General features: G+C 47.9%; 1 protein-coding gene across 2 annotated transcripts in view; it reads left to right on the top strand.

The window, feature by feature from the left end:
- Positions 1 to 20,041, top strand: part of IGDCC3 (immunoglobulin superfamily DCC subclass member 3) — a 98,965-nt gene extending 78,924 nt beyond the window's left edge. The window contains exons 8-14 of one of the 2 annotated variants that reach the window (XM_033070720.1): positions 6,874 to 7,121; positions 7,671 to 7,835; positions 12,471 to 12,659; positions 12,915 to 13,019; positions 13,999 to 14,137; positions 14,349 to 14,556; positions 14,637 to 20,041. In XM_033070720.1, coding sequence (XP_032926611.1) covers positions 6,874 to 7,121; positions 7,671 to 7,835; positions 12,471 to 12,659; positions 12,915 to 13,019; positions 13,999 to 14,137; positions 14,349 to 14,556; positions 14,637 to 14,801 — 1,219 coding nt within the window. In that variant the 3' untranslated portion in view covers positions 14,802 to 20,041. Of the gene's footprint in view, positions 1 to 6,873; positions 7,122 to 7,670; positions 7,836 to 12,470; positions 12,660 to 12,914; positions 13,020 to 13,998; positions 14,138 to 14,348 lie in introns of both variants that reach the window. The other variant, XM_042779666.1, reaches the window with a different exon arrangement.
- Positions 20,042 to 22,072: the final 2,031 nt, after the last annotated feature.

Below are 22,072 nucleotides of genomic sequence, written 5' to 3'. Positions count from 1 at the left end.
CATCAGTGTTTTCCACAGCAAGCTGAATGATCAGATTACAGCATCTGGCAGGGGCTGAGGGAGCTCAGCCCGTTGCTGGGGCTCAGCTGACACGTGGCATCTTCTCAAGCCGTGGTGACGCGATTGTGAAGCTGAGCCCTCAGGCTCACACTCGAATGTGTTGAACTTTTGTCTTCTTTCACACTGCTCTTGGTCAGCTCCAACCTCCAGGAAAGTGGCCATGCCTGGTGCTTTCTAAAGCTGTCAGTCTGGAAAGTGCCCTCACTGGTGCAGCAGGGCTGGGAGCTCCATGGCATGGAGGAGACACATCAATGGATGATTTTTTCCTGAGCTTTTTCAAGTTTGCCCTTTGTTTTACTCTCATGGGCATGACTAAGTGGTGCAACCCATTTAGTTCCAGGCAGAATCAGTTTGTGGTTATGTCTTGGATTTATCAGTCTATTGCACTTGGAAAATATTTCTCTGTGTAAAGATGGATCTCAAATCTACTAGTAATGAAGCTACTAAACTACACTGTGAGCTTTTTAATTCAATTACATGGTTTCCTAGAAAATTCATTTGGATTAAAACTCTGCTTAATATTGTCATAGAGGTCTGAATGCTCCCTAAGGGAGTTTCAGGAATAAAAAAGGAGTAAATCATCCCAAAACATATAATGTGCTAATTGATTGCAAAATATGTCATGGGGAGCAACTTCGTTTTTGTAAATTAACACAGCCAAAAGCAAGGTCCAGAGCTGCAGAAGATGATGGTGTGTTTGAGATGCTGCTCTGTTCCTGCATGCACAAACCCACAGCCAATGGATCTGTTGCTTCCCAAAGTTGTGAAGGGCCCTTTTGCATCTGCCTCACCCCACACTGTCTCTCATATGCAGTAACTGCAACTCCAAGGAGAGCAAACCCCACAAGGTGAGGGGACACCAGAAACCCTGCATTGCTGGGATGCAGCTTTGGGTCTGGATTCACTGGAGATTGGTATGACTGCTAGGTACAACATCAGACATCCACTTGCTAAGCAACTTCCAGGCTTTCAGCACAGTAAAATCAGCCTCTCAGGCTGCATCCAATAAATATCTCATCCCTCGTGGTCCCTCAGATGTGAATTCCCATCACCTGATGTGTTGACGGTTTCTGGGCACATTAGCATTAAAGATCAGCCTTCTGCTGTGCCCTCTCCAGAGGTGGTTGTTATGTTTTGAAAATGCCAGCTGTGTGGGAACAAAATAGCCAATCGATGATTAGCAAAAAATCAAAAGCAGTTCTGGGATAGCGGATAATTGTTAATGAAAAATGCATGAAGGCTCAGGCATAGGGAATTGTGGGCTTTTCCATTAAAAGCTGTGAATAAAAATGACTGAAGGAGCTGATGATGGGGCTGCCTTGCCATGCAGCCCCTGGGCTGGGACGCAGCCGATTGCTGTCAGGGTGATGCTGTGCTGAGCCAAGCTCTCTGAGGGAGATGCTGATGGAGCCTTTTGGTCTTTGGTGGAGCCATCCCTGTGTCCAGCAGTGGGACAGTCTGTTCCCCTATGCTGACCAGAGATGCCCATGTTGCTGCTGAAGTGATTCTGATTGATCGTGATCCAAATGCCTGAGAGGTATAAGTGGAATTTCTAGCAAAATTCCCACCCAGCATCACCAGCCCATCCCAGAGGTTGAGCAGTGCTGCAGGAGGAAGGTGTGGTTACTGGCCAAGTTGGGCTTGTGTAAGATTATTTTACATATGGACTTGCATGAAATTATGTTTCTAGGTTATTACTTCAAAATTGACAAGGAAGCATGAAATAGTCCCCAAATTACCACAGTGAAAGGTTTATTGCTTTTATTCCTTTGACCCAATCAGCTTCAGGGGGGTGATTTTCGGCCTGGAAGTGTTTTATACTATGGGGTTTATATTGCCATAATAGCAAGGGACAAAGGCCAGCATCTTCAGAGAAGGCAGGCTCTCTAAATATTGATGTTCCAAGAAGATTATGTTTACAAATTGTAATTAAAGGACTTCATTTGTTCCACCAGAAAAAAGGCTTTGTTAGAATTTGGGCTCAGGTGGCATTTGCTCTGCTTGGTGACCTTTTTAAATTCTTCCTCACTGGTTTGCACTTGGTTTCGTGCTCTGGAAATGTCTCACTTCCAAGCCCATGAATGTTCAAGGCTCATCAGGGGAAATATTCCTTCATAAACAAACATCAGGACAACTTTTATTTTCTCACACTTCCCATGCTGTTAAATCCCAGTGCAGAAATAGAAAGGGGCCTTCAAGCACAAACATCCCAGCACTTGGGACCAGACAACCCTTCTGGTACCAAACCCAGGGAAAGCAGAGCCTGTCATTCACAAGGGGGCTGTTTTCTGTAAACCCCACATTAGCTGGGTGTGCCAAGGTGCAGATGGGTTTGTACATCCCTTCATGGTGCACACTGCCCACAAACACTTCAGTTTGTATGGTTTTGGACCAAAAAGGGAGGACAGGCAAGCCTGCAGTTCCTTATGCTGTGATTGAAGATGGTTGTAATTGAGGAAAGGGTGCTCTAGAGCAAATCATATTTCAGTTCCCAGAAGCATGACAAATAAGTATGTGGAGGATGGGGATGTGAACCCGCTGCTCCTGATTTAAGCGTAATTTATGGGTTTGACTTTGGAAGGCACACGGAAATGGCCTTTGCAGGGAGGATCTCTGCACGAGCACACAAAGCCCTCTAAGCAGTGGGCAATCAGTGTGATCTCTGCACCAATCAGGGGTCCTGTGCTGGGATCACACAGCCATATCCCACAAAAAGGACCTGCAGCAACCCCGGATCAGCCAACGGCAACAGGCATCACTCTCTCCCTCTCATGTGGCTGCGATTATTTTGCTACCAAGTTGCCTGTGTAATTTCTCCGTGTGCTGCTCCACTGAGCTGCTCTTGAAGTGCATTGAGTCAGGAGTTTAAGTGTTTGTTCCAACTGCTGCACACAGTAAAATCCATCAGCAGAGAATGGGCCTTACACAGGAGGCTTCGAGGCAGGACTGAGCCCATAGTGGTGCAGCCAAAAATTAGTCTCCCCTAAATTAGGCTGGGTGTTTCTCTTCTCCAGTATCTGTGCTGTTTGCTTAAGAAAAAGTTTGGGGGACTTTCCATTTAGCAGCAGAGAGCTCTGCCAGGTGTCTGAATTTGCAGTCCAACCAATACAGGCTCTGCCCTCCCTTCCAGTAGCTTTTCCTGAGATGCTTTTTGCTTCCCCATGGTCCAGAAGATGTAAAGATATTCTGCTTGCTGGGGCAGGATTCAGTTAAGTCTGTGATTGTAGTCTGAGGCTCATAAAAACAGCCTGAGTGTCTGGGACCAGCAGCTTCCAGAAGCTGTTCTTAGGTGAATCTGAAATCACAAGATTGGGCAGGGATCCTGGCCAGTGGGCTGCAGTACCTGCAAAATAGAAACCAGTCCTTCTGCATAACCCAGCCCAATTTCACCTAGGATGCTCTGTATGATATTTAATTCCTGGATATGTAAGAATATGCATATAGAGAGCTGGGAATGATATGCAGTGTCAGTCTGGGTTGCTGAGTGTCACTTTTCAAGCTTTGCACCCTAATTTCAGCCTGTATGAGGCAACCTTCAGGGCATTTCTGCAAAGCTGAGGGGCCAAGGCTCCTTCCCAGCGTGGCACGGGCCAGCAGCCCAGGAACAGATCATTCAGTGCAGCACAGCACAACACAGGACACGACAAACAGAGCTAGAGCAGGGATGGGGCATCTGAATGTGGCACTGGTGGCTTTCTGTATCTGCTGGCACTCAGAATGCTGTCCCTGCTAGCCACAGCCCGCTCTCTGCATTAATTTCATCACACTCCCTCCTTTGTGCGCCTGTGCGCGCGCAGGCTGGTGCCCTCCCAGATGGGCCCCTCTTCTTTGTGCTGCTGAATCGATGAAGAGGCTTCCTTCAGTTCACAGACTTTTTCAGAGGAGCCTTTGCAAAGCCGATCTCCGGTCACCGGCCTGGACCCCTGACCCGAGCCAGATCAGTCATCCTGATTGCCTGTGAGCTGGGAAGACAGCTTGGGAATAGCGCGCCTTTCGAGCAGCGGAGGCCTCTCGTTTCAGCTCAGCCGGGTGTGAATCTGCAGCAGCTCCTCTCCCCACTTCCATCAATGCCTGTCAGGGCATTGTGTGGAGATGTGATGGAGCCCTGGGCTCGCCGAGCGGCTCTGGTGACCAGCAGAAAGCCTTCTGGCATCTCGCCTCGTCTGACGTGCTTGCGGCGCTGCCAGTCTGGCACTCGCGGGAAAGTTTTCCAGCAGCAGATGTCCCAAAGTGACAGATTTTTTTCGTGTTGATGGGAAGAAATAAAAGGACACTGCATATTTCAGATGGTTGACGCACAGAGACGCTCTGCGCCTTCTCACACGGCAACTACAGATTTTCCTTTTGTTTGAGCCTGCTTAAGGAAGAAAAGTCAAAAAGCTGCAAAACCTGGGACTGAACACTGGCCCTGCTGCAGCCTCCACATGCTGGGAGATGATTCTCCTGGAGATGGTGTTTAGATGCTGGGCATTGTGTTCACCAGCTTCTCCATGCTCTCATAGCCTAAATTCCAGCTGTTCTGGTGTCCCATTGCCTGCGTATCATTGTGAGTAATGTGGGCTCCAGGTAACAGATGGCCAAGGCTCCCATTGCACAGCACATCCAAACACAGCCCAGGAAATCTCAATGAAAATGAACTTTCTGAAGCCTGAAGCAAGTTTCCAGCTATGTGCCATGCCAACTTTACAGAAAATACTGCATTTATTTCTTTTGACTTGACTGTGCATGACAGAGACTCTGCTCAGCTCCAGGTCCCAGTGGCCAAGTGCCATCCTTCCAGGACCTCTGGCATCCTGCACATCATCTGTGTCCCACATCATTTTGCTCATCCCCAAATCCTCCCAGGAGAGAGAAATCTTTGGCCCAGAATCACAGCGCTGCCATCAGGCTTCTTGCACTGCTTTTCAGCCTAGCTTCCCTCTTCCTTCCTCCACATCTTTTCCTCTAAGCAAAGCAAGTAAATGCACCTGCAAGTAGCAGAGCCTAAATACTCCCTGGTCCAGATCTGCTTTGTGCTTGGGAAGCTTAAGGCTGCTCTTGACCTCTGTGCCAGCCTGGCCTTGCCTCTCTGGGTGCCCAGATGCACAGCAGCCACATGGAAATAATCCCTGCATTGACAGGGCAGAAGGAAGTGCTGCTGCTCCTTCCACACATCTGCTTTGTGCAGGGCTGGGAGTGCAGCTCTCAGATGGTGTAATCCTGCCTTCTGCCATCTGTCCTCACAGGAGTCAGCCCTTGTTGACACAGCTGAGCCACACATCGGGTCCTTCCTCCCCGCGCCCTCTCCCAGCTCTGCCTTTCTCCTTCCATTTAATCAGATACGTTGAGCCCGTGGCTATGAGAGGAGCTTAGGGCTGATTCTCGAAAATCACCATATCAGCTGAAACCATCACATTTGATATTCCATTTACAATGTTTCCAAGGAAACAAAGGCACAGGACATAAATAGATGACTGTTAAACATTTGCTCACTCACCATGGCCCCTGATAATTTGCAAGGCAGAAACAGGAATGTTAAATCAACAGTAATAATAAATTTTAATATAGGAAGACCAATATTTTGCTGCAATTAGAAGAAGCATTTGTTCTGACATACTGGCAGGCAGTGGCAGGTTATTTATCATTTCCACTTCCAATGTTCAGTTTTTCATTTACACAAAAGGCAGCTTTGACTGTGATTCCCATGAAGTGCACCCTGCATCTGCAGGGATGCTTGGGATTTACTCATGTGCAGTCAAGTTCCAGGTCCACCTAGAATTCACTGCAGAAGAAAGTAATTTGTGTCTCCTTAGAAGCAAGTAGTGCATGTGGATTTTGTTAGGCTTGGGTAATTTCTTACAGAAAAGTAAGAAAAAGCTCATGTGAGGTTCTGAAGTTTTCCCAAGGTTGTCCTGTGTGTGAGAACACCCTCCCAGGACCAAAGGCATTGTAGGCCACATGTACAAGGACTCTGGTTGTCCCTGTGCAGAGATGGGCACCGTGCTCAGGAATATGCTCATTTGGGAGGGGGGTATATGACTGGCTTTCCCCCTGCTTTAGGGATGTTTTCCAGGGTAGCCAGTGCCTGTCCTTTCTTGGATGATGAAAACGGCATCTAAACCTGATATGGAAGCCCCCAAGAGCAGGCTGGAAGAACTGTTCTGGTTGTTTCCCTGGAAGGCAGCAAGCTTTGATGCACCAGCAGCAAAAATACTCTCAGAGGTTCTGCAGACAAATCTGTGACTTGCTCATAAGCTTTGGTTTTTGGCTCATGGTGATGGTGTTTCTGGAAGTGCAGAAGTGGGAGCTGAGGCTATAACCCTGCTGGATAAATCAGCTAATCCCAGTGTTACCCTAAGACAGCTCTAATGTGCTATAATGCAATTAGAACATCACCAGAGGGCTTTCTGGCTGTGTTTGATTAGACTTGGCTTAGCAGCTATGTGTGGTGCCTGGATGGGTCTCACTGGTGTGTACTGGAGCCAGTTAAAGCTGTTTTGGGTGTGTGGATGCACTTGCCACAGAGCTCTGTGGTGTGGCTGGGATCTTCCTGAATCCACACCTTTAGATCCTGCTGGTCCCTGTCCCACCCTGTGGCCACATCTGGCTATACTTGAACCACAGCATCTGCAGGTCGAGACAGATAATCTGCCCAGTTGGGTTTCAGGGAATGACACAACCACCTCCTGGATTGTTCCTTCCCTAAAAGCACCAGCCCCCAGCTTCCTGAAAGCTTTCTGTGGAAACAGAGGCTGTGAGATGCCCTGCCATGGCAGCCAGCACAGGGGCCATGGCAGCCAGTGTGATGTTTGTCCCTCTCATGTCCCCACACAGCACTCTGTCCATCTATGGGATCAACCAGGCGGATGAAGCCATCTACCAGTGCCTGGCCGAGAACAGCGCGGGCTCCACGCAGGCCAGCGCCCGCCTCACCGTGCTGTGGGCTGATGGGCTGCCCAGCCCTCCTCAGGCCGTGAGGGCAGAGACTGTCTCTGCAACCACCATCCAGGTGTCCTGGGAAAAGCCCCTGCAGAACACCAAGGAGATCATTGGCTACGTGCTGCACATCCGGAAAGCTGCAGGTATGGTGCTACACCCACGGCCCAGAGCACCCTCAGCCCTCCTGTAATTTAGCAACACAGCCCCCTAGGTAAAACCAGGTCTGCAGTGTCGTGGTCCGTGCTGCCATCAGTGTTTTCCATCACCTCCCAGTTTCTGAAGGGCAGAGATGAGGCTGTAAATACACTGTAAATACCTGCAAATACTAAATATACCACTGTAAATATCAAAAGGGTGGGGAGGATGAAGCTGCAGAGTCAAATCTTGCTGCTCACGTAGCTCTCTTGGCAAAGCATGCAGAAATCACAGAATCAGAGAATAATAGAATGGTTTGGGTCAGAAGGTGCCTTAAGGATCATCCAGTTCCAACCCACATCTTCCACTAGACCTGGTTGCTCAAAGCCCTGTCCCAAAATTACCAATTTCAATGGCCTTGAAATGTAAGCAGAAATGTGTGTGAGCAGGTACATATCCACTCCAGGGACCAAAATTACTGCTTGCAACATCTATTTATTCTCTTTACCTCTTGCAAAGCCTAACACGGCTCAGTTCTCTCTCCCTTTGCATTTCAGATCCCGTGGAGATGGAGTACCAGGAGGCTGTTAGCAAGAGCACCTTCCAGCAGCTGGTGACTGATCTGGAGCCCTCAACCAGCTACAGCTTTTATATAAAGGCTTACACGTCCCGGGGTGCCAGCAAAGCCTCAGAAGTGACGGTGGTGAGCACGCTGGGGGAAGGTAAGGACAGCTCTGTGCAGGGACCCTCAGATGCTGCCGCCCGCTGTGCGTAGCAGCGGCGCCGCTCACCCCGACACCGCCCCGCGGCGCGGTGCCGCTGCAGCCTGTGGTGCTGCTGCTCCTTGTTCCTGCTGCTCCTCCTGCTCTGGGATATTGTGTAAAACTCACTTGTATCGTTGCAGGGGGGTTGACTGATTAAACACAGCATCGCCTCTCCCAGCTGATGTTGTAGCAGGGGGTGAGTGCAAACCTGCCTGGCCTTGTGCATTGCAGCTGCTCTGGGCTGTTCCTAAACTCCTTGCTAAATGCAGATTTCCTGCTCAAGCAGCATCTCATCATCTTCCAGCAGCTCTGGTACTCACAGCTCTTACTTGATAAGTGCCACACTTTTAAAGATTTTATTTTTTTCTGCTCTATCCAGGGCAAATCACACTAGAACTGAGCTGTCCTGACCTACAAATCCCTGCCCTGGAGCAGCTTTCTGTTTCAGTGGGAAGTTAGGGTGATCTCTAAAGCTTTTTTTTCTTGACTTGGCCACCAGTTAGCTTCCCCAGTAAGACAGTGGGTGTTTTAATATAGGACCCTTGCACACAGATACCAGGTAGAAACCACAGCCCCCATGTGATATGTCAGTCAGAACTGGAAGAATGTTTTCCTAGAGACTCATCTATCTCTGAATCCTGGCTTGTCTCAGATATGGAGACTAATTTCTTAGGAATCATTCTTATGAATATTCAATAATTATGAACTTCCAGCAGAGAGGGCCTTGGGTGTGAGGATGTTATTTAGGACCAAATGGAAGTGTGTTGACTTCCAGGGGGAAGATCCAGTTCTCATTCTGTTCTCAGCCCTTGCAGATATTTATTACAGAATTTAAGCAAAAACACCAGTAAATCCTCGCCCGCTGGATTGTTGCTCTGCAAGTTTATTTTCCTTGGTACTCTGCAGGGAATCAGTCACCCTTGGAGTTTGTTTTTCCTTCCAATTTAGAGGCAGAAGGATGAGCTAGGGCAAAGCTTGAAACTCCTTGACCCAGTGCTCTGAGTTCAGCTCCAGGAGCTACAAAGCCAGCCATGCTCTATAGAGCTTGGTGACTCTGCAGCAGTCCAGGTCAAGTGGGAGAGGACTTTTTGTCATCATTACCTTCAATCATGGCAGGAATAGTTAGGTATCTGGTAATGGGATCATAAATTTCCTGGCTCTCTGAAGTTTAAGGTATCTCTGTCCTGCTGTCCTTTAAAAAAGGCTTGCCTGTCTAACAAAGCTTCAGGAATTAGCTCCCTGTCCGGGATGGACAAGCTGGCATGGTCCAGATCACTCAAGCCCAGCTGGTGTTTGTCTTGTAGGAAGGTAAAAAGGTTTTTAAAGCCCCAGTTCTGGCTTCATTTGTTCACTTTGCTTCACTCGGGTGCCTGTTGCCTTCTGCTCACAGAGGAGAGAGTGGCTCAGAGAGCCAGGGCCTTTTGTCACCAAATTCAGGTTTCATTGCAGATTTGTCTCTTCTCATGGCCAAGCCATTTCACCCTGTGTCCCCTCTGAGCTCGGGGAGCGGCTGGATCTGTGCTAACAGCCTCAGAAAAGGATGGATTTTCCAAGATGCCGTATCTGGCAGCCAGGGCCAGCTCAGTGGAGCCAGGGCAGCAGAGATGCTGCCAGCTGGAGACTGGTCTGAGTACCCATGTTATGCTGGTATTGTTTGGAGCAGGAATATGAAATACTTCTCAGAAAAAAGAGGAGCAGGGTTACTTTTGGCTTGGGACCATCAGCTTCTCAGGGTTGGCAATACGAGCGCGCTTGGCTGAAGCCTCTGATGCTTTCTAGAGACACAGTGCTCCTTCCTTTGTGCCAGTGCTGATTTTGGATGGAAAGTAGAAGGGAAGATGCTGTAGAGGAGGGACTTGAGTGAACCATGTCCTCCTCCATAAACCTCACTTTCTGGGAAGGCCCTCCTGCCTCCTCCCTGTTGTTCTCCTTTACGCCGTTTCACAAATGCCATGGTATTTTAAATCTCAAACGCTCTCTGCTTCATTAAGCAGCACACACTCCTTGTTCTTGTCTTTTAATGCTTTTTAGGGTTTTCTCCAGGACTTTTTGACATTTCTCTAGGATGAAGACTGTTCCTTTAGTCATCTTCGGCTAAAGACGCCTTCAAGAAGAAAGTTGAAATGACCTGGGGAAAATTCCAAACAGCACGGAAGAGGAAAACAAGTATCCCAGCCCTTAGCATGAGGGAGATGCCTCACTTATATTAGCTCCATATTATGTCTAATATATACTTCTGTGAAGCACCTGTCTGCTGGTGTGTGTACATATATTTACACACAGCCAGATTCCATTGTATACACTTATTTGTGTAATCACGTTATAAACAGCACGTGCATTCTGCGAGTGCATATACCTATAATCAGTATTATACATATATATACTTAAAGTTTGAATAAATACAATATATTCCATATTTTGTAGGAGAGATATTCTTGTGGTTTTTATTAAATGTAAGGCTCTGCAACCATAAAATAAAGCCAACTCTTCACAAATCAGGATGGCCCACATCAGTGTTTCTTTGTCCATGGGATAATGTGATAATTTCCCTTTCTGTGGTGTTTTCACCCGTGGCTGGAAAAGTGATGCTTTAAGCAAGGGTCCAACTTCTCAGAGCGGGGATTTTGCCCTGGAGGGAATTGGGAGAATAAGAAAAAAGGAGTATTTAATTGGATTGCAAAAATACGCAGCCTTGGGAGGAATGGCACATTCTGATATAAATGGAATTTACTCTGTGTTTTGCACCCAGGAATTGTTAAGTTCAGCCTTCCCAGCAATGAAATGCACATCAGAATAAATCCTATCAAGAAGGAATACTTCAGCCCATTTTTTTCCCACTGGCAGGACTCAGGCAGGATGAGATCTCATTAATGTGACCCAGAACACTGGGTCTTTCCTCCTGAATCCACTTGGAGATGCGCAGCAGTCAGCAGGGACTTGTTCATCTCCAAGGGCTTGTTCAGAGCAAAGCCCCTGCATCCTGAAGGAAGGCATCACTTTAGGATTGCCCAGACCCTCCATCCTTCCTCTAAATCTCCTCATGGGAAAGCTTGAGCTCTCAGTACGCAGGAAAAGGCAAACAGTTGTGCTGTGCAGTTTTACTGTTAAATGAGGAAATGCCCCTTTTAGCTCTCATCAGTCTTAGACTGACATGGCCACGTTCCATCTGCTTTTCCCCATCACTCACTAATGGTTGTGCTGAACTCTGCCAAAGGCTGGGTTTGCACTGCTCATCCTTAGAGACCCTTTGGGGAGAAACAAGCCAGAAAGCAGCTTTGGTCCAGTGCAAGCCCAGCAAGCCTTGTATGTGGGCACTGCTGAGCTTGTAATCATGTGGGATTGGAAAAACAGCTCTACCTCAAAGCCTGGAGGCTGCTGGAGAAGTAGAGTTGTTCTGCTGGATGATTTTGCTGTGGAGTGTGCTGATCTTGGTCCCTGGTTCCCAAAAACTCTTCTTCCTCCTGGTGCTGGAGCAGAGCCCTGGGCAGGGCAGAGCCTGCAGCACCTCATGCTTTGCACCTTCTGGATGGTGCCAAAGGCTGGGGAAAGTGGGAGAGTTTCGCCTGGGGGCGTTTTGTCAAAATGAGGAAAACAAACACAGTGAAATGTCCTGCTGAGACACATCTGGTATTGGTGTGATCAGTGTAGGAGAAATAGAGGGAGGGAGGGAGGGGGAAACATGGACTGAGTGCCCCAGTGCTGCCCAGGGCACGAGGCTGGGCGTGGGGCAGAGCCAGCTTTGGAAAACCCAGGTATCACAAGAAATTGGCTTTAATTTGCAGATCTTTGCCTATCAAGCCAGATGGATGGGGCAGGATGCGGCCAGGCAGATTTTTGGGGACCTGGAGAGGGAATGGTGTGACCCCCTCTGCAGCACACCCCAGGAATAAGGGCAGGGTTGTGGGGCATTGACTGGAGCATGTTCCTGGTGGACTTTCAATCAGCAGCAGGGACATCTTCCCAGCTAACCCCCTGTGTGCCCCTCAGGCCAGGTAAGTGCCTGCCTCCCAAAACATGCCAGTCAGAGCTGTGCAGGGATCTCAGGCTGCTCAGCTGTTTAGGGCTGTTGAAGAAGATGCCCTGATTCTCTCCTAAGTCCCTAGAACAGTCACAAATCTCCCTCCTAAAGCTGATGGGGAGAGCAAGCCCCCTGCAAGCCAGTGCAGATACCTAGCACACAATTTTAAGATGGATGTCTCCAGCTCCATCCCTTCTGGTTCCTTCCTCCCAGGGGGATTAATCACTCTGAAAGGTCTGTGCCTCAGGGTGAGGGCAAAACATTGGAATTTGAGAACTCATTGCTAAAGTTGCTGCATTCCTGCCCTGACCCGGCCAGACTGAGCATCATATTGCAGCCAAAGTGTAAAAGTAGCTTCTGCTTGCTCATCTGAGCAGAGGGAACCCTTGCAAACTCTGCAGCTCCCTGAAGAAGTTCAAAGCTGTTAAACCAGATTCTGATCTGCTCAGATTTTTCTGTGTCTCAGCTGGCACATTCTTTGGTGCTGTGAGTGCAGGGAAAGGCTGCTGGGGAATTTCTCATCACCCAGACTGAAAAAGCACATGCAACCCACTGTCTTTCTCTCTCTGTTTCAGTCCCAGCCATGCCATCCCTCTTTATTAAAGTCATTAACAGCACCACTGTGCAGGCGATGTGGGAGCCCTCCATCAAACTGGGCCAGCACGAAGGCTTCAAGCTCTATTACCGCAAAGTTCACCTCTCCCAGTACACAGGTCCAGTGCTCCTGGCCAGCAACGTCACAGCCTACAACATTACCCACCTGGGTGAGTATGGTGACACTTGATCCAGGTCCCCTCCCCACCTTGTCGTGATTAGCAGGAGAGAACTCAAATGTGTAGCCCAACCCCTAAATGCTGCAGCTCTTCCCCCAGATTTTGTGGGTGTATTCCCAGCAACAGATACTTGTTTGCAGCATCTTGTGTGTATTTGGTAAGATGTTCTTTTCCCAAATAAGTATCACTGGGGGAGATAAGGCTCGTGGTTACACCTGAAGTGTCCCTCTTGTGTCCCCCTGGCAGACGCATCAGTGGTGTACGAGGTGAAGCTCCTGGCCTACAACCAGCACGGCGACGGAAACTCCACCGTCCGCTTCGTGTCCCTGAGGGAAACTGTGGAGAGGACAGGTGAGATGGGACCTGGGTCTCAGTGCTGCTTTGGGAAGCAGCTCTGCAGGAAGGTGATGAGGCCAAACATGTCCTGTGTGCCCCCTGTGGCATTACCCTCATCTCACCTTCAGCCACTCAGTTATTTTCAGCTCACAAATAATGCTGAGGCAAAACTCTTCAGGGCTGGGAGCACCTGGATGGCTTTTTTACCAATGGGAAAAGACAAACCAAATGTTTTGCACATGCCAGGTTTGTCCCCTAAGCTTGAGACAGAGGCGAGGCTATGAACAGGAACAATCCCCCATGCATAAGGCACCAGCTGCCATCCACAGGTGAGACGTGGTGCACTGAGCATCTCTGCTCTCCTGGAGCTCTCCTGGATATTTTGGCCTTCACTGGTCAAAAGGGAGGACATGTGGCTTTGGAAAGGGAACGGCTGCAGAGCATGAGCCCTGTATTGCATGACAGCAAAGGAGAAACCTCTAGAGGGAATTTCTTAACTGATCACACCTTTCATATTCATCTATGTGTAAAAAACATCCTGCTGCTCTTGGAAGCCTTTTAAGCCTCCAGTGGGAATATCTTCAAGAGATAGTTATTACTCTTCTGTCTGTGCTGGAGTAAATACTAATCTCATTGGCATTTGTCTACTCCATCAGGTTTCAGCCTGCTCTGGTGTGGTGGCTGCCTCTTACCTCCCACTTCAGCATGGCACATTGCAAAAATTAACATCAGAGTGGGTTTTTTTCATTAATTGTGTCTAATGGCAGTAGCCAGCTAATGAGGCTGGCTCATTACAGATATTCCAGTCCTGTGCTTGCTGTGTCTCCCTTCCTGGGGTGCTGGGAGTAAGGGAGGTGCATAGGCAGGCAGAGAACCCCTGCTCCTCTTCCCATACACAGCTCCCAGCACTGCCCAAGGCTCTGACTTTAGCTCCCCAAAAACCTGAGGAGCAATAGAAGAGCAGCACCACTGACTCCTCTCCTTTTCCTGGCAGTGCTGAATCCTCCCTGTGACTGCATGAAGGATGAGCAGAACAATAAAACCTCCACGACCGGCATCATCATCGGGATCCACATCGGAGTCACGTGCATCATATTCTGCATCCTCTTCCTTATGTTTGGGTACCGAGGAAGGTAGGGATGCTCAGCCACTGCTCACAAGGGGTGGTGGTCCTGGGATCTGTGGGTGTGCCCACCTGAGTGTCACATCCCTGGTGCAAGATTGGACTTTATAGGATGGATTGAAGGATGAAGGAATGTAGAACAGGGATAAGACATAAGCCAGCTTGGGGGAAGAAACAGGATGAACCACCTCACTCTCAGGCTCCATCTCTTTATTTTTCAGGCTGCTGATGTGCAAAAACGTGCAGGAGCAGCTGTCAACCCCTCAGATCCCCCGGAGCCAGCGGAGTGCCACGGGCTTTGTCCTGAACGGGGCCACTCGTAGGGACAGGGACGACCGTGACTTGAACGGAAAGCAGCTGGATATGAACGAGCTGGAGAGGTTATTCCCAGCATCCCCATCCCAGGAGCAGCAGGAGAAGGGAATAACGGTAAGTCCAGCAGGATGGGAGCACACCCGGCTTGGGGAGCTGTCGCTGTCACTGCATTGTCCCCTTCTCTCTCTCCCCAGTCGGCTCACAGCCTGTCAGCCCCCCACGACGAAACTCAGATCTCCACACTCCCTCTGGATGAGTTCAGCATCATTGAGGAGCAGCCAGACCCCCTCCCAAAAAACCCCCATGGCAGCAGTGCTGCTGCTCCAGCTCCTGACCACGGTCCTGCCAATGAAGGATAAAACTGCCAAGACTCGAAGCCTCTTGTAGGAGTTACCAGAAACCAAACCCACGGCTGGTGATGTCTTTACGAGTTGTCAATCTCAGGTCAATTGAAGATTTCTACGGTCTGATTGTTATTTTTTTGTTTTGCTTTATTTTTATATATATATATAAATATATATATATGTATACAGCCTTTTGGAAACTCTGTGAAGTTTATCTTTCTGACCTCTCTTGAGCCTCTCAATGTGTTTCTTCCGATGACGGCTCTCTGGAGACTGGTCACGATGGATTTTCCCCACAGCTGCTACGTAACAGACTCCTTGGCAGAGTTTGGCAAACTCTCCAGTCTCTGACAGACTGGGGATATGGTGGAGCCCCCATCTTTTGGCATCCCAGACTTTTTTCTGATCAGCAGCTTTAGAACTACTTTTTGGATCTATTTTTTATTTCCAGAAGACTGGATTTGGAAAAATCCTTCTAACTTGACTCCAAAAATTGAGGCCCAGGAAGGCTGTCTCTCCGTGGATTTGATGATTTTGTACACTTTCGCTATTTCTCAGGATACTTTTTTTGCTGATTGACTCTAAATAATATGAAAAAAAAAGGAAAAAAAAAAAAAGAGTGTGTGTGTGTGTCAAAAGATGCCTGAGGGCTACTGAAAGACTTGGACAGACAACCCAAGTGAACTCAGAACCTACCTCAACCGGAATGAATGTCTTCTGGGAAGCAGAAATAGCTGCGTCTTCCTTCGTGTTCAAACAAACAAGTAGCGTAGCACTTGGTCAGTACAAGCATGGTCCTACCTCAGCAGTCACGCTCTGTACCCGCCACCTTGGTGGCTTCCTTGTCGTTGTTCCCATGTAAAGCACTTCCAAACCTTTGAAAGCAATGTTCTACCTCAAGTGTGAGTGAAATTTGTGTGTATGTGTGTGTGTGTGTGTGTGCACGCGTGTGTGTGTGTGTCCTCCCTCTCCCCCAGTTCTTGTCTCTCCCACCCAGCCCCACATGGAGCACGATGCTTCACTGGTGTTATGAGCTTTACTTTTGGGGGCTCTGGTGTGATTTTGTGTGGCGGAGATTCGTGTTGTGGTTTTTTTACTTTAAAGATTGTTGGGGCTGTCACAGACAAGCAGCACGATGCCCTGTGGCTCCCTGGCACCACTTCCTTTCCAGGGCTGATTTGGGCACTGGTCCATCCTGGGTTTGAAGGGATGGGGTGCTCAGATGCCAGTGCTGGGGCCAGGCACCCTTGTGCCCTATCATTGTGCTGCTCCCCAAGGCTGATTCCCAGCAAGACGATCTATGGCGTGTGCTGGCATGAGCAGCACAACACACCCTTGGGAGGTGGGAACCTGGACATCACTGTCTTGTCCCAAAGCCCATCCTGCTATCAGGAGCATCCATGGGGAAAGAAACCCCAATAGAGCACTTCCAGAACCCCTTGAGATGCTACTGAGCTGCCCCCAGCTCCTCCAACACCTTTCCAGCTACAGGAGAACGTCCAAAGGATGAGTGGAGCCAAAAAGGGCTCAGTTCCCTGGGAGGGACAAGGCAAGGAGGATGCTTGGGGATGCCAGAGCTGCCCCTTCCCCATGCCCAGGGTGGGCAGAGGAGCTCCTGACACCAAAGAGAGGGTTTGTCCCCTCCAGAGATCAACCACCAACCTGACACTGTGGAGGTTGGGTTGCATGGTGCAGCCTTGTGAGTCAGTGTGTGACCAGCATTGTCCATGGGTGAGATGGGGGCACACACAGGGACAGGGACACCAGGTGCCAGCTGGTGCAGAGGGCAGCCCCTTCCCTGCTGTGTGAGGTGGGTAAATCCAGGCAAATGTGAAGGTTTGATTTCTTTGTGTAGGTGGTGGTAAATCAAACGTTGCTGTATTTGCAAGGACAGTGAAAGGAATCAGGAAAGGAAATAAGTTTAAGTTTTAAAAAAGTATTAATTGTATTTTTTTAAATGGTACCAGTGGGAGAGTCCCTTGTGTCAAAAACACCCCCATCACCTGCCCAGCTGGTAATGGGATGTAACCAATGGCTGTGTAAATATTACAATGTGCAGGAGGCTGAGCAAATGCCTCTTCCCTGAGCTGAGTCCTGGTGCTGGGCAGGGTTACCTGGGAGCAGGACTCTGTCCTTCCACATCACCTCATCCAGCTTGGCCCAAGCAGATGTAATGGCACCAACCTCAAGAGCAAGGAGCTGTTCAGGCTCAGTGTTCCTAGCCCTTTCCATTAAAATTCCTCTTCCTGTAGACATCCTGCAGAACAGAAAAGATGCAAAGGATTACATTTTGGCATTAACACCCCTAAACAGCCTATCCCCACCCCACCAAAGAGGCAAATGGGCTGTCAGATGATCTCTGCTCACACCTGTGATGCTGGACCTGGAGACAGGCTGGGAAGGGACTATGGGGGGACAGTGCTGTGTGAGACCAATAGCACAGCCCTCCCCACTGCAGCAGCCAGAGGATTCCAGGTTAGGGGAAAGCAGGAGGGAGGAGAAGACACCAAACAGCTCGAGTTATAACCTCATATCAAAGACAACCTGATCCTCTCCTGCCATCCCATTCCCACTCCAGCCCAGTTTTTCTTTTTATTGTTTTTTTTTTGTGTGTGTAACGCCGCCGTTCACATTGAATAAGTACTGTTGCCAAAGTGAACACAGAACCTAGAGTAGTGTTCAGCTCAGACGTCCTGGAGCTGTGAACATGCTATTAATTTAATATCATATTATTGTGATATTGTAATAGTAACAAGTATTTGTCACTACTTCCTTTTATTAAAGGGAAATGCTGTGCCATTTGACTAGTTGGAATACAATAGTATGTCAAGAGTAGAGTTTTTTCTTTTGTTGTTTTTTAATTATGCAGAAACATGGTGGCTTAAACCAATGCAGATTCTGTGTTGGTTTGAGATGGTTGAAGATGGATGTAAATCTTTAAAGACTATTTTTTAGATGTTTAGCTTTTCCTCTTTTTTGGGGTTTCTTTTCCGCTCTTGTCAATTCGTACCATTGGGACCTAACACAGACAGTTGTGGCAGCTCAGTCCCTGAAGGGATGAGGCTGAAGTCTGGTGATCCATGAGATCCATGGTCTTCCCTAAATTATCTAAGTCCACCAAACTGGGCAAAAAACCCTACTCAAAATTACATATTGGCTTTGTGTCTCTAGCTGCTGCTAAGCTGGAAAAGCAACATGGAACAGTCCCACTCACTGTACTGCAGTGCTTGAATGGGGCTGGAGGCAAAGCTGTCCCAACCCAAAACTTGGGAAAACATCACCTAGCATATGTCTGGCCCTTAATTGTGAAATGAGAAGGAAAAAAGAATTTAAAAAGCAATGTGTTTGGTTTCAGCATGGGGGACTGTCTGTCCTTCATTCATCCAAACTTCTGCCCTGGTTTTGAAAGAAACTGATGGAATTTTATTCTGTGTTTGGGGCACAATTGTACTCAAGCAGACAAGTTGTACTCGGGTGGACAAGTTGTATTTGGGTGGATATGGGACAGCAGGTCCCTGTGTGTTGCAGATATGGGGCTGTGCCACAAGAAAGGGGTCGAGGCATCATTTGATGTCCCCAGACCAGAGGCTGAGGCAGCCAGACAGTCCCAGGGTGGTTCCCAGCGCCTTTCACCTGCCAGCCAAGAGCAGCACTCCCTCCACACTCCTTTACACACCACAACATTTAAGGAACAGCTTGACAGGTTTTTTTATTCCTTTTCTTCCCCCCACTTTTTCCTGATGAGAGGAATCTGTTCTACCCAGAGATAAAACCACTGGATGACAGGCAGGTGTTGGATCCAGTGCAAACCACTGGAACCCGCCCATGTTCGGAGTAGGAATCTCATCCTATAGTATTTTTCAAATAATTACACTAATTCAACCTGCTGCCTTTTCTCAGCTGATCCCAAAAAAACCTCTTATTTTCTGGCTGTGGTGAGATGAAATTATAGGAAGGAATAAATATCTAAAAGCTGATTTTTTTTTTAATTTTTTTTTTTTTTTTTTTAAATTTTTGGTAACCCATAATGGGCACAAGCTATTCTTGGAGATCTCAAGTTAACCAGAGATGGCTGCTTCCTCAGGGATAGTATCCATATTGTCTTTAGTTGAACAGGGAATAGTTTTATGCTGTGACAGGGTATTTTCACACTGTTGGATTCAGGTATTTATTTGTCTACCATTATCTTTCTTCTTCCTTGTTTTGTAAAGGTGCTGATGTATTTAAGTGCTGGACCAGTTTGGGAAATTTAAAGGTTCCACCCAAAATTATACAAAGGGACTGTAGGTTTTCATTTGGCATTAAAAGGGGAGAGAATCTATGAAGTGTTGTTGCCTCTGGATAGTGAAGGGAAGAGTTTTTCTACCTGTGGGGCTGTTCCTGTGGGATGACAATCCCATGGCATTTCAGGGGGGATCAGGGCAGTGTCCGACCCTCTCTGACAGCACTTAAGTCTGGGAAAATTGGTTTAAAAAAAGGAAATTAAAAGCTTATGAAAACAAATGGGGGGGAGTTCCTCACTTCATCTGTGCAAACAGTGTGTGAAATGTATCCCTCCCTGAGCAGAGCAGGCAGGTTACAGATCCCATCCAGCAACTCGATGCCGGCTCATTTATTTCCCTCACCCGCCAAATGAAAAAAAGGGAAAGGAGAAGGAAGGTGCCTGGGTGGGGAGATGGGGTGAGTGAAACACCAGCACCCCCAGCTGAAAGCACTGCTGGCACAAGGCCATGGCACTGAACCCCCTGGAACACTGGGAATGAGGGAAATGGCTCCAGGTTTACTCCAAGGGCAGAGCCTGGGCTTGGGCATCGTGTGGAAGAAGGGACGGGGCCGGTACGAAGCCCAGTGAGTCGGGGACAAGCCTGATTTCACGGGGCTTTGGATCAGGGTCTGACTCAAAAAGCAAAGAGGGATTTGTACTTTGAGCCTATTTCCATCATTTAAACTTGCAATATCTTTATGTTTGTAAGAAAGTCATAATAAAACCAATGCTAAACCTTTGTCCCAGTCCTTTTTGGGAATCAACTGTTAGGAATAATACTAAAAACCCAAATTGCAAAGCACTTTTCTACTGTTTATTTTCTACCTTTCTTACTTTGAACTGTCTTGATATTGAAATCCCACTGATCCCATGATTGTTAGCTCTGTATTAAAAAAATAATAATAAAATAAAACCCAGGTTTTTTGTAGTTTGCTCTGTTTAGATTTTAGCCTGTGGCTACTTGTACAAGAAAAATAAAACTAGAATAAATAATTCTGTGTGGAGCTTTTCTTTTCACATGCAGGGCTGTGGTGGAGATTCGGGGTAACTTGAGGCATCACCACTTCAGGTGGATGGCAATGAATCTGGCTCCTCTCAAAGAGCAGCTTCCAAAATTCAGCATTTAAAGGCTGAAGGGTTTTTATTCTGATGCTTTGCTTATAAAACTCCAGCCAAGCCATCAGCAGAGTCCTGCTGGATAGTGGGGGCTCTTTGGGAGCTGGGTGAGATGAGACCTCCAGGGTCACAGTGTGACACCTGTGCTTAGAAGTGCAAATCAATTTCCAATTAATCTTGCTTTTGCTCAGCTATTGCTGCAGCTGCTTTTCCTGCTGCCTGCAGTGCTAATGCAGCAGCACCTGGGAGGGTGGGGAGGCCCTGGCACAGGGTGCCCAGAGAAGCTGTGGCTGCCCCTGGATCCCTGGAGGTGTCCAAGGCCAGGTTGGATGGGGCTTGTAGCACCCTGGGACAGTGGGAGGTGTCCCTGCTCGTGGCAGGGGGTTGGAACAGAATGACTGTTAAGGGCCCTTCCAATCCAAACCATTCTGGGATTCTAAAGTGAATCCTTGCCCCAAAATGGGCTGCGAACCATGAGCCACCCTCCTGCCACTGTCCTGTGTGCTGCTGCTGCCCTCAGTGCCAAAGGAGAGGAAAGGAGAGGCTGTGGGGAATAAATGACAGACTGAGCCCAGCAGCCCTTTCTAAAGGGGTTTCAATAAGCAGGTGAGTGAAAAGTCGCTTCAAACAACTCCCCGAAGCTCTCGGAACTGCTAAATTGCAGCATGGATTGTCTAAATATATACTTCCTAATAAATACCAGCATAAAAACTGATTTTATTTCCCAGTGGCAATGCAAGAGGTGAAACAAAGATCAGAGTGGGCTCACTCGGGGGATTTTCATGCAAGTTCAGTGAAATCTGGTACTGCAGATAGCAGCTGCAGAGTTAAGGTATTGTACAGAGCTTGTGGCTTTCATTAAAAAGGACTTTCCTTGCCTTCATGGCAATAAAAAAAAGGTTTGACAATATTAATCTGAAGTCTTAGAAACTAAGGAAATAAAAAACCCCAAGCAATACGTTTAAATCACTTTGATTTTGGGCTGTTGGAAATATTAAGAGCCCTCAAAAACCCCTACTTGAGTGCTCAAAACTTGTCTTTAATAGAAGCAATCTCCTTTTGACCATGTGCATTCAAATTTATGCTGGAAACATCTCAAATCAACTCTTCAGCTACAGAAACACTAAAAAAAAAAAAATGAAGTTGGGTGTTTTCAGCTCCAAACACCACATTCTTGCCTCAGATTTCGCTGGAGAAGATGTTACTGCTAATGTCCTAGTTATAACCCTGCCAACACAGGGAGAATTTATAATATCCCATAAAGCCCTAACTATCGAAAAGGTCATTTTGGCGTTAATACCGCTCGGGCATCACCGCTTCATTTGCTGACACTTTTACAGAGCCACGCTTGATTCCAGCACGGCTGCTGTAAAACCTTTACAGCTACGGCCTAAGCCTCCAAAAATCATCTTGAAAATCAAGAGCTGGAACATCTTCATCAGCAGGTGCAGGTGCCTTGGAAAGGCTCTGCTCTCTCTTAGTGTGGGGTCCCCCTGTCCAAAACCCAGAGGGAACACGCCAGCCCCACTGCTCCAGAGGGGATTTAATCCTCAGATCTCTCCTCCAGCCCTGTTATTCCCAACACCTTCAGATCCCACCAGTGCTCGCTGCCTTGGCTAAATTAAGTCTCCTAATTTCATACAAAATTACCAACCCCTAGCCTTGCCCAGAAAGCCATTTCCTTAGTGCTAAAATAGCTAAATTAGTCTTGCTCGGCGTTGTAAAGGAGCTTGTCTTGTTTATTGAGCGATAAATATAAAGGTACAGTAACTAAATTCATCAGTCCCTAAACGCAGCCGTTGGGAATGGCCATTTCCACCATCCAATCTACGGCTGCATGAATATTTCAGAGTCCTTTTTCCCTTGGGTGCTTGCCTTATCTCTGGAGCCTGGATATTATTTTCTG

The sequence above is a fragment of the Catharus ustulatus genome, chromosome 12, assembly GCF_009819885.2.
Source record: "Catharus ustulatus isolate bCatUst1 chromosome 12, bCatUst1.pri.v2, whole genome shotgun sequence".
Classification (NCBI taxonomy): Eukaryota; Metazoa; Chordata; class Aves; order Passeriformes; family Turdidae; genus Catharus; species Catharus ustulatus.
Note: the sequence above shows the minus strand (reverse complement) of the source record. Positions and strands in the feature narration are given on the sequence as shown.